This window comes from Barbus barbus (assembly GCF_936440315.1).
Source record: "Barbus barbus genome assembly, chromosome: 24".
NCBI lineage: Eukaryota > Metazoa > Chordata > Actinopteri > Cypriniformes > Cyprinidae > Barbus > Barbus barbus.
Window position 1 is genome coordinate 17,799,636 of NC_136752.1, and position 12,921 is coordinate 17,812,556.

The following is a 12,921-nucleotide window of genomic DNA, read 5'->3' on the forward strand; positions in this document are numbered from 1 at the left end:
CGTGTCTAATTGAAATGCAGTGCTGATTATCACGACGGTATGCATATGTATTTGAAAACGAACAACAATTCTCTGAGCAACGCCTACCTAAGCCAATGATTATTCATGGACACCTGTCCTTAGAGAGACCATTCGGATTAAATCAAACTAAAGGGGTCATTTGAATATGAAAGACATCTTCTACATCCTTAAGAAGTGTGGCTATGTTCTTTTGAGACACAAAGGAGACACCCCTGTTGTTCAAGTAATATGAATATAGACCCTGGCTGAGTAAAGGGGCCTTCAGCCTCTGAGTTACACACAAAACTGTGAATGAGCCGCAGCTCTGCTCTATTGAATAAAGAATAGGTATTAATTTCCTAAGAGCAGCCCAGGCACAAAGCACATGGCTCAGTGCAGAAGGTTCATTTACAGTTTTCATCGAGGCTGAAACAGGCTGATAGAAAAACGCTTGTTTACAAAGGCATTTGAATTGGATGTGTGAAGGCTGAATAAATGTTTAGTCTGCAGCTAATTTTCTTTGCTCTACCTCTCAATGAGAACATATTGTCTGCTGCTTTTCGGTCAGACTCAGCTGTGTATTTTCCCTATTTATTCCTATATATTCTTCAGAATTTTTTTAAGCCTTCTTGTAGCTCAAAGAATAAAGCTTCTGTAAAGGATAAAATCTTCTGCCAAATGCATGAATGTAAATATATTAATCTTCTAAATCAAATATTGGTTCTAACAATCAGTGCCACCATTTATTCTCAAGTAAGAAACATTATTATTAATAATTTATATCATATAATATATAGTAACAACAATCTTGATAAATCTCTAGTAATATGAAAATGTGAAAATAATAACATACATAACACAACCAGAAATACAATAATAGTTACCATTATTATTAATAAAAATAAGATAATGCTTTTATTGTTCAGTATAATTTTTTAAATGATTATTTTGTCAAAATGCAAAAACAAAGTAATAAAGTTCTTTTTAATAATAATAATAATGATCATTTATTTAATATTAAATATTTTATTGAGTATAAATATACAGAATTTAAATTATGCATAAATAAAAAGAACAAATGATTGAATCAAATTATAATTGTTATACTGGTAATTATAAAAATGAAGATAATCATATTTTCATTGTTGCTGTATGAGGATTATTCTTTGTTATTTTAGCAAAATGCAAAAATAAAAAGAGTTTCACATTTTGTGTATCGAACACTTAATATTTAGTAATATTTTAGAATGAATAATCAAGCAATTAAAGAAAATGAGTTTCGCTCTTTTCTTTCTTTCTTTCTTGAATTCAATAATATTTGTTTGGTGATTTCATTTATTTGAATGACTTCTTTAACAATTAACAACATAATCTGTGCAAAATTAAGGTCTGGGCTTTTTTTTTTTTCATTCATCATGCATTTAGATGTTTTGCACTGGTCTTTAAAACCTCTCAGCTTACAGAAGATTTGAAATCCATAATGCCTTGTTATGACACCTAGCTGAATGTTTACTCTTAAACATTCCAGTGTTGTACCAACCCACAATTTTGGTGAGCTCACAAAGACTGTGCGAAGCCCAGCTTTAACCTTTCACTTTCAAAGTCACATTTCTGTTTCCTGACCACACACTTGTAAAACATGCATCATCTGTAGTAGCTTCATGCTCTTAGGGTTGGGAAAATCAAATACTGTGACAGATTTAATAAACATCCCTTCTATTCTTCTCAGTCCATAACTAATCGACATTAAAAGAGTAAAGATCTCAACGACCTTCAAGAGGCTTTCTTCATCCATGCCTCCAGGGAGGTGGCAGAGAGAAAACGTGTCTTCCAACACACCCGTCTAACTGTTTACATAACTGCTCCACTCTGTTGACCAGAGTCCTTGCCTCGAGTGTAATACAGGAGGCCGTGAACACACGGTATGTTTATAGTAGAGGTTTTGTATGGGGGAGGCTGTATGAAGCGTGGTGTCTGTCCACACACAAGCTCTCTCCTTAAGATGGTGCTGATAGACACCGTCATCATCAGCCGCTCACTGGTAAGCACTTGTCATCTCTAGGGGCTGTTATGGTTTTGTTTAAGGTGCTGAAAAGTAGTTATACATCGGCTCTGAGAGGAAACTTGAGTTGAGAGCCATCAGGGCCGTTTAGTCCAGTGGAGCATGTTGATGATTATGGTGATAGCGGCTTTCCTACAGGTCGTGGGCGCTCTAATGCGGGCCTCTGTCACTGCAACTTACATAATGACTCCTGCAGTCTCCTGATGATAGCACAGGCATTTCGTTTCAGGGAAATAATGCTCACAGGAAGCCCAGGAAAAAGGGTGCAGTGGAATATAGTGAATGCTGGAGGAAGGAAGAAATGTAGATGTAATCTGGAGGTTTTCGAGATGAATGACGAAAAGAATCTAGAATTCAACAGCTGATTTGGGAGATGATACTGTTTTGGGTAGAGACTGGTAACATAAGAAATTTAATGATTCTGGTTTCAGTTTTGGTTGGTTGGCTTATTTTAGTCATTTGACATTCGCAATGAAATTCATATTTATTCCATGTAGCAATATCTCACCTAAACGCATACAGTACTATTCTGTCATCATTTACTCACCCGCATGTCATTTTAAACTTGTATGAATTACTATCTTTTGTGGAATACACACACGCACAAACATTTTGAAGAATGTTTGGACAAAAACAGCTGAAACAATGAAAGTCAATAGGGTCCAAAATAGGGGTGTTGCAATTTATCGGTATTGACTGTGATATTGTAAAAGTTAAATATCGATTTTGTGTTAATAATACTATGCATACAGTAATACTGTAAATAACTAACTTGGAAATTAGTATTTGAAATTTGGAAATGGGTTGACACGCCAACCAGTTTTCAAATTAGTTGGTGTTGGTTTTGTAACACACTGGTTACTAGGGCTGTGCGATATGGACATAAACCCCAATTTCTTTGATCAATTTTGCGATTTCGATTTTAATCACGATTTTTGATACACACAGACATGCTTTACAGTCATAAATGCATTCAGTGTGAATTTGAAATATATTTCCAAAAGAAAACCAATTAGAGTTTTATCAAAAAGCTGTAATGTCTCTAGAACAGACACATGGCAAAAAAAAAGGTCCAGGGATTTTATTAAATTTTTTGCCATGCATTGGTCAAATAAAAATACGCACCACATACACATACAATCGGCTTTCATGACGATTTCGATTAATCGCATGGTTCTGAATAAGAACTGGTTCTCAATTCTCTAAGCTACTTTTGGGAGAAGACTAAGCTATCAAATGTTAGTTGTCTCATTTGTCTTTCTCAGGCCTTTGCTTTTCATACCTGCCTGCTCTTTTTCTCTCCTGCTCCCTCCAAACACTGAGGCTCTTTGTGTCACTGTGCTGGGTTGGAATACTCCTCTTTGTCCAGCCCAGCATTCCTCACATATCTGTGTATCCTCTAGTCCAGAGAAGAGTGATCTAATCGAAACAGGAGGCAGTTATGGGGAGAGAAGCCATGCAGGCTGACTCAGGTCCAGTGTATCTCCTGTCTTTCTGTTTGGAAGTTAGTAGTCACATCTCTGTGCCTTTTGAGACCTAGAGAATGAAATGGAGAATACTGTGGGGAAGTGAATTGTGAAAAGAAAGCATGACCCAAAGGCTCAACAGCACAAAACACTTGAAGCTGTATTGATCCTTATCTTTTCCAAAGCAAGCTCTTTACAACTTAACATCTTCGTAATCTGGCTAATGTATTGAAGTTTAGCCTGCAATGAGATACTATTTGGGTACTATTAACTAATAGTTGAAGGTGGCACAGAATCACTTTTAAATGACCCACACTAGTATGGACTGGCATGGTTGATGCTAAAACCAGGTTTCCTCTCCAAATGTGTCTTCCACAGGCTTGGGGACCAGTTCTACAGGGAGGCCATTGAGCACTGTCGCAGCTACAATGCCCGCTTGTGTGCAGAGCGCAGCGTACGCATGCCCTTCCTGGACTCTCAGACGGGCGTAGCTCAGAACAACTGTTACATCTGGATGGAGAAGCGGCACCGGGGGCCAGGTAGGACGTTCTGCATTTACCTTTAAAATAACATTAACGTTGAGATTCAGAATGAAAAGTTGACCAAAAAAAGAAAATTCTTTTATTATTTACTTACCTCCATATTGTTATAAAACTGTATGCTGTTATTATTTTTATTATTATACATTTTATTTATTTATTTACTTATATTTTGTGGAAGAGAAAAATACATATTTGTTAATAGTCTTCACAAAAAAGGGATATTTTCCATACAGTGACTGTTCACAGTCTGTTAAAGGAGTCATATAACATTATTTTATTCTAATAACATTATTGTTACACGATGCTGATGTAGGAAGGCAGGAAGACGTGGGATTCTGAATAATCAGGTTCTTTAATGGAGTAAACGTATTCAACAACAGGATAAACAGCGTAAACATAACTTTAAGACACAACGGAGACGACTACTGAACTCAAGGCTTATAAAGAACACAAACTAATGAGGAAACAAGATGATTAATACAAGACAGTTGAATGGAATAAATGATGGTTAACTAATGACAGGAAACCGACCAAATAAGGACAAACAGGAACTAAACCGAAACCAAACCGTGACAGTTATTTGGTGTAATGCAATGTATTTACATGGTTTAAGGTTAAAAAAACACATTATTTTCCACATACCATACATTATTGTTGTTACTCTCTGCCTCGCCTTTCTGAAACGTCGTCGATTTTTACAAAGGTCATCGTTCTGAAAACCGAGGTGTGCTTTATATTATATTATATTATATTATATTAGAATTAATAGAATGTATAGCAAAACACACACAAGGCTTATGTACAAATTGAATAATATTATATAACAAAACACATACAAGGCTTATATACAAATATAATAATATTATAAGACATTTATTAAAAGCTAAATAAATAAGTGGTCCACCATACATACCACCATACTTTATGTGAGGAACTGACTGAAACTTGACAATTGTGTAAGTGAATGAATCTCTCTTTTCAACAAAGTGAATCTTTAACAAGACCGATTTGTTTATGAATTGAATGACTGATCTGGTCACAGTGTTTTTTTTTTAGTTAACAGCTCTGTGGACAGTAGGATTATCACTGAATAATGGGTTAAATTTCAGCCTGTTTTTGTTGAGAACTATTGAATGGTAAAATAGTATTTATTTATTTTTTTTGGTGTGATTTTTTTATGTTCTTGGTGCTTAACAACCAGTCAGTCATATGAGATTGGGATGACATGATAATGAGTAAAACATTTTTTGGGTGACCTCTCCTTTTAATGAAGAGGTGTGGTGTGCTAGCATATATCAGCAATATTTTACTTATATTGCATATGTGTTCATGTGCATTAAATGAACTATAAATGAAGGGGTTTGTAGGGTGCTGTCGTCTCGAGATGCAGTCATCTAACCAGATGTTTAAAATAACCTGCAGCATGTCCAGTCGTTGTACAGTTTTTCTTTTTTCTCACCACAGGCATTTGGAAAGTTGGACTTTGGCAGTGTACACTTCGATTTTAAAATCCACTTAAAATGCAGCTTGATTTAAGGATAAAGACTGATGAATTTCATTTTAAAGTACAGAGCGTGCAATTAAACTATGTGTTGGTGTGTGTTTATACAGCGTACTAGTGTTTAGGAAATTGTAAGTTTGTAACATGTTAAACAATGCATTGCACTATTCAATGAAACGGGAGCGAAGTATGTCTTTAGTCTTTCCACAGCATTCCTTCCCTTATTATCTAACCAAAACAGCCAATATCTAGACATACAGCTGCCAAAGGGAACAATATGCCTGCCGAGAACCGGACACAAATAGAGTCAGCGCCTCACAACTAAAAGCTCCATAGTCACACCCTACACTTTGTGGTAGACCAGTGTTTATTGGATGTTATTTTATTCTGGGTTTTTCTTGCTCTCGATTCCTCTATTTTACCATTAAGAGACTGGATAGATGAATAACTAAGACCATGTACCTCACAGATCTACATAACTGCACAGAATGTATGTTGGCCCTGTGAAAACCCCTGATGCCAGCGTTTTATTCACGTTCTTGTGTTTTCCAGAGTGTTGCCTGCAAGTGAAAGTTTACATTTACATACACTGTCCTTCAACAGTTTGGGATCAGTAAGATTTTTTTTTTTTAAGAAATCGATGATTTCATTCAGCAGAGGTGCATTAAATTGATCAGAAGTGACAGTGAAGACATTTATAATGTCACAAAACATTCCTATCTCAAATAAATGCTTTTCATTTGAACTTTCCATTCATCAAAGAATCTGAAAAAATATATTAAGCAGTTCAACTGTTTTTAACATTGATATAAATGTTTTTGTTATGTTATTTTTTTTTTTTTTGAAGGTTTTATTTAGTAATGACTACTAAAAATTAGGATTTGCCATCACCTAAATAAATCACATTTATAGAAAACAGTTATTATAAGTTGTAATATTATTTCACAATAATTCCTCTTTTACTATATTTGTATCAAAATTAAATGTTAATTTATGCAGTTTTTGATCATTTTCTTCAACCTAACAGCACTTGACATCTCATAACATCCACATCCACATAAAATTACACATATCCTCCTATATTAATTTCAGCCTAAACTTTGTCTACAAAAATAATCATCCAAATCAAAAATAACCATCCAAATGGTGCTTATTCAAACCGTGCTACTACTGTCTGATTACAGGGTTGGCAGCAGGTCAGATGTACACCTACCCGGCGCGTTGCTGGAGAAAGAAGAGGCGACTTCACCCGCCACTTGACCCCCAGCTTCGCCTTTGTGAACTCCGACTCGGTGAGATCATGATTGCGGCTAGTTGTGTGATTTCTCTCAAGCTTAGATTTTGGTTTTGAATTCTTTCTTGCTGCTCTTTTCTCTCTCCATCCTTGCTTCTTTGCTCTAAGGTCATTCAGAGGCTGTAGAACCGGCCCATCTGGGTCTCATTATCCTTCTCTGTATCTGTGTGTGCCCTGACCGGGCCCCTTTAATCATTTGGCCATGCAGCATTAGAATGCAAGTCTTGGGGACTGATGGGGGGCTACAGAAGGGCTAGAAGAACTCGATAAAGGCACATAAAGGCCTTTCTGTGTCAACAAGAAAGCCACTCTATTATTTTCTTAGCTGTCCCTGGATATACAATAGCAGTAAAGCAATATAAGAACCCCTGACTTTCACTTGGAGCTCAGCCAACATGAGTTCAGCAAAAAACAGTGAATAAAACTGATTCAGGCCTCAAGTAAAGTGTGATTGCTTTCCAATAATGCAGATATCAGAAGAAGGATTTGAATGACAAAACAACTCCTGCCAAGTGTCATGCAGTATCCACAACTAACCCCTCAAGTCACATGACTGCTCTCCTGAGCCATGCATTGTAGTTTACTCTTAGGGATAGTTCATGCACAAATGAAAGTTCTGTCATTATTTACTCACCCTCATTTCTATATGACTCTCTCTTCTGTGTCCTTCTGAAATTTAAATATTTGGGGTATGTCTTTGAAAGTCCCTTATGCTCACAGAGGCTGCATTTATTGGCTCAAATATATAGAAAAAATAGCCATATTGTGAAATATTTTTACATTTTACATTTTTTTTTTCTATTTTACTATAGTATAAAATGTAATTTATTTCTGTGATGGCAAAGCTAGATTTTCAGCAGTCATTACTCCAGTCTTCAGTATCACATGACCATTCAGAAATCATTCTAATGTGCTGATTTTTTTTATTATTTTCAATGTTGAAACCATGATATGTATTTTTCAGGATTTTTTCATGAGTAGAAAGTTAAAAAGAACAGCATTTATTTGAAATACAAAACCATTTGTAACATTAGAAATGTATTTACTGTTATATTTGATTATTTTAAAGCATCCTTTCTGAATAAAAGCATTGATTTCTTAAAAACAAAATCGGGACTGGAGCTTTCAAGCTTAAAAAAATATGTAAAAACAGCATAAAAGTAGTCTCTGCACTAAACTCCATGCTGCACAGAAGAAAGTCAGTCAAACTGCTTTGGAACAACATGAATATAAGTAAATAATCACATAATTTTCCTTTTTGAGTGAACTATCCCTTTAAGTTATGTGTTTTCCAGAGTCCTGGAATCGTAATATTTACACTATAGCGAGGCATAATTCTGCTCTGTTACAGCAGGACATCGTTCCTACGCTTCCTGTCTGAAATGTGTTTGTGTTGTACATTTCTGGGTGCTCAGCCACTGTAAACAGGTTTGGTGTCCAATATCCCATCCAAGGCTGGTTCATAACGACAAGCGAGCAAGTTCAATTCCAATGTAAATCTTCATATGCTGTCTTTTTCTCCACAGCAGATATGGCATGTAGAACAGCCTCTAATTCAATAAACTGATTCAGGCTATTTTGTCTGCTATATAATCACTCCACTATGACAACACCAAATAGCTGCATCTCAGTAAACTGATATATTCATTATGCTCTACATTTGCCATGTGAAACAGACTCCTCAGAGTGATCTTGCTAAATTCTTAATTAAAAGCAGTACATAGTCTTTCCAGTCAGCGCATGCCTTTTCGGTGCCAATGTCATGATTTAATGGCATGCATAAATACTGCAGTGCTGTATTATATTGCGATGATTAAGACCTTATGATTTTTGTCTGTAGACATCAACCTCTCTTAGCCTCTCGTTCATGATTGGCGGCTGGAAACGGGGGATGGGCGGCTGCAATCAGCCCCTGACTGGCAGTCTGCGCTATTTTCAGCTCCTCTCCCAGGGGAAGCTTGTGTCTCGGCTCAATCAGACACAAAGAGAATAAAGACAAGGACAGAGATTCATAAAAACATTCTCAATCATGTACACACATACTGAGTAGGAGCACCTTACAGCAAACACATGATATGGTCATCAGAAACCACAGCTTCTGGGAACACTTTAACTCCACTGAAGCAGATTATAGATCAGAAAACAATTCAAATGTTATGACAGACCTAAGGGTGTGTTTCAATCCACTCCTTAGTTTACCAATAAGTGCACTTCTCAGAGAGTCATCCATTTCTAAGGCTCTCCATTGTCAAAATGGTTCCACTGCACTGAAACGTTCACTCCCTACCCAGAATGCACGGTACCAACCAGTGAACATCAGATGTTCCTCATGTGCAGTAAAGGGGAAAAACCTAAGCCAGTAAAAGGTTTATACGCTAATTAGAGGTATTAAAAGAAGATAAAAATGTATAAAGAAATTAATATATTTATTAGGCCAGAAATATATACAGTTACAATGTTACAAAAAAAATATATTCCAAATAAGCATTGTTCTTTTGCACGCTCTGTTCATCAAAGAATCTTAAGAATATCACAGTTTCCTCAAACATATTAAGCAGAACAACTGTTTTCAATGATGATAATAAGAAGAAATTTTACTGAAGACTGATGTAATGGCTGCTAAAAATTCAACTTTGCCATCATAAGAATAAATTATTTTAAAATATATTGAAACAGAAAACTGTTATTTCAAATTGTAATAAAAATCCACATTATTACTGTATAATACTGTATAAATTGTATCATTAATAAAAAAAAAAAAAAAAAAAAGCTACCCTTTTAAATATTGTGAATTTGTTCAGAAAACAACTTACTGTCCCCAAAACAGTAGTATATGTATATTTTTTCCTAAGGTACTACTGATATTTATATTGTAAGTATTTTGTGTCTTGCTTTATTATATTTATGTATGAAAGTTAATATATGTACATAATCAGTTTTGCTTGATTAACAAAAATGCAAGACAAGCACATACTTCATAATGGCACTGTACATTTAAACAGCTAACAGCAAATGCATGATGCATATCCACTTTATTTCTCTTATTCATAAGAAAATAGCTTACTCCCATGTTGCAAAATAAGGTAGATATAGCAATGTTGAAAATATCAGATTCAGATATGTTTGGATGCATGATCTTGCTGGTAGGTCATATGTAAATGAGTCACAAATGTGCAAATGCTTAGTGGATCCAGGCCTTTGCTAGTGCTCGATAGTATTTTTATGATATACCAATTCACATCATAAAGATATAGGGAGGGAAATGAGACACAGCTTTCTCCCACCTTCCCCTCCAGACACACACATCCTCCATTTTATCTTCAGCACCTGGAGCTTTTCACCTTTAATGAGCCTTGAAAAGCTATCCACCCTATGAAAACATATTGATGACTGGTGTGTCCAAGAAACCTACCCAAACTGATGGTGAAACACACACACACACACACACACACACACACACACACTCTCTGTCTGCTGTGTGAAACCGATGCCTTCATGAAGTGACTTCAGAAAAGTGATTCAGTGCACTCAGTGTCTCTAGCTGGTTGTACCTTCTATTCAGTGTTGGGGAAAGTTACTTTTAAAAGTAATGCATTACAATATTGCGTTACTCCCTAAAAAAGTAACTAATTACATTACTTAGTTACTTTTTATGGAAAGTAATGCGTTGCGTTACTTTTGCGTTACTTTTTAAATATGAGCAGGGCTTGATTGTTTTTAATACAAGAAATTACATTAATACAAATATAAAAGCCCTGTATCTTGTGAAGGAAAAGTAAATTCACGTCTGTAAAGTAAAACTCAGGATAAGAAGGTTTAACACTCTTCGGCAATAAAAAAACAATGAAGTACAATTGTTAGTTTATCTAAAGTCATTTTTGCTTATTAGTATGGTTGAACTGGATCATCAAAGGTCAGCAGCAAAGACATTGGTTAATAAAATGGGATTAGATACATTTGTGTTGTTTAACATATTTAATTATTGCAGTTTGTGTCATATTCTGAGTTTGCATTTCACTGTTTTAATTCATTTTGATGAATACTAAATCTGTTTTTTGCGAGTGGGATGAATTCATGCACATTCACATTTAGATCTAAAGTAACAGCATGCTCACACAGCGCACTGTCAGTCAATAAATGGGGAAAAAGTAACGGAGTGTCTATTTACACTAAGTGCAAATAGCCCATCTTGTTGGCAAAGGCTATTTACAGTAAGTCCGCCCACTAACGTGTGATTGGGTTAGTCAACAATAAAAAAAGAAATTAGTTCAACATCAGTTTCAGTGGTGTAGAGGGTAAGGCGTATGCTTTTTGATGCTATCGACCTGAGTTCGAGCCCACCTTTTGCCAAACATTTTTTTCTCCCTTTTCAAATCTCATATCGCATCAGAAAGGCATTTATTTTCAATTTCAAAGTTGAAAATAAAGTATCGGGTAGGGTTAGGGTAGGTGTAGGGAGGGCTTTATTGTCCCAATAAGGTGGCATCCATTTAATAAATTTGAATTAAAATTATAATTTACACTCAGTACGTTATTATTGTGTATGTTTTATAATGTACTACAATACTGAGGTGCAGATAATTGCCACTATTTGCAATAAGTAGTATAAATAGCAGAAAATCTTGCTATTTTAACATAGTGTAAATAGAATCTATAGCTATTTGCACTTAGTGTAAATAGCATATCGTTAAAAAATATTGCTATTTTCACTTGGTGTAAATAGAATCCATCGCTATTTGCACTTAGTGTAAATAGCATCTGTCACTAAAAAAATATGCTATTTGCACTTGGTGTAAATAGCGTCTATAGTGCAAATAGCCGTTGCCAAAAAGTAACTGGCGTTACTTTTTTGAAAAAGTAACTCAGATATTTTCTTGTAAATTAAAAAGTAATGCGTTACTTTACTAGTTACTTGAAAAAAGTAATATTATTACGTAACTCGCGTTACTTGTAATGCGTTACCCCCAACACTGCTTCTATTTAGATATACAGTGGGGTCCAAAATCTGGGAAAAAACCTGGAATTTTAATCTGAGGTTTTATTTAAACCTGCAAATAATAAGAAACATATAAAACACAGAAATACTACATATAAAGTAATGTATTACAATTTTTAACACACCTTTTCACACAATATTATGCAAGTAATATAATTTGTCTCAGACATTTGGACCTCATTTTTATGGCCGAGAGGTTCAAAGAAGCTGCTTCTACTGGCTGTTTACCAGACATTCTCATTTTCTATTTTTAATTTTTTTATTTTTAGAGGCTGAGCTGATGACCAAGAGAGAAGCCCCAGCGACAGAAGCCACGGCCCTGGAGGCACTGTTACGTGGTGATGGGATCTTGGACAAGAGGAACAATAACTCCAAAGAGGAAGAGACACTACTGGAAATCCAGGTAACACATCCAGCTCCAGTTGGTCTGAAAGTGCACGATAATGTATAAAGACTTACAGAGTGGTTTTCAATTGCTGGGTCACAAACCAAAATTAGATTGTAGCTACAGCCAAATGTTTGTTGCTCAAACTTTCACCATGGCATTAGAACTGGTACACCTCTGTCACTTGCGAAATCAAAATGACGGCGCAGCGGGTGGAAACTTTACAGATTAAGGGGCGGTAATATTATGAGATCCCTTTGCCACGTCACCAAGGGAGCGAAATCAGACGCACTCGTTTTTTCAGAAGCTTGCAGAAAAAGGCTTACTAACACAGAGTTACTGGGTCAATCTTTTTCACATTTCCTTGGTTGGTAGATGCACTGGGGACCTGATTATAGCACTTAAAACCTGGAAAAGTCAGATCTTCATGATATGTACAGACAGCAAGGGGAAAAAACAATAATATACAAATAATAAAATGTAACTAACCATATAATCATGAATAATTAGGATATTTAAAGGTGCACTAAGCGATTTTTGCCAAACGATGTTGATATTTGAATGCACCAAAACAAACATGCCCATACCCCAACAGGACCTCGCCCCGTTTTGATATCTCCGCCCCACACGTACGTACACAACCCTGGCAACGACAATCACGGAAACAAGCAAAGA

The 12,921-nt window shown here is 35.7% G+C and overlaps 1 protein-coding gene across 4 annotated transcripts in view; it reads left to right on the top strand.

Annotated features, from left to right (window-relative positions):
* Window positions 1-12,921, top strand: part of LOC306844188 (zinc finger protein DPF3) — a 36,161-nt gene that overhangs the window by 4,639 nt on the left and 18,601 nt on the right. For all 4 annotated transcript variants that reach the window (XM_079376136.1, XM_079376137.1, XM_079376138.1 and 1 more), the window contains exons 2-4: window positions 3,907-4,067; window positions 6,756-6,863; window positions 12,131-12,264. In XM_079376136.1, coding sequence (XP_079232262.1) covers window positions 3,907-4,067; window positions 6,756-6,863; window positions 12,131-12,264 — 403 coding nt within the window. The remainder of the gene's footprint in view (window positions 1-3,906; window positions 4,068-6,755; window positions 6,864-12,130; window positions 12,265-12,921) is intronic.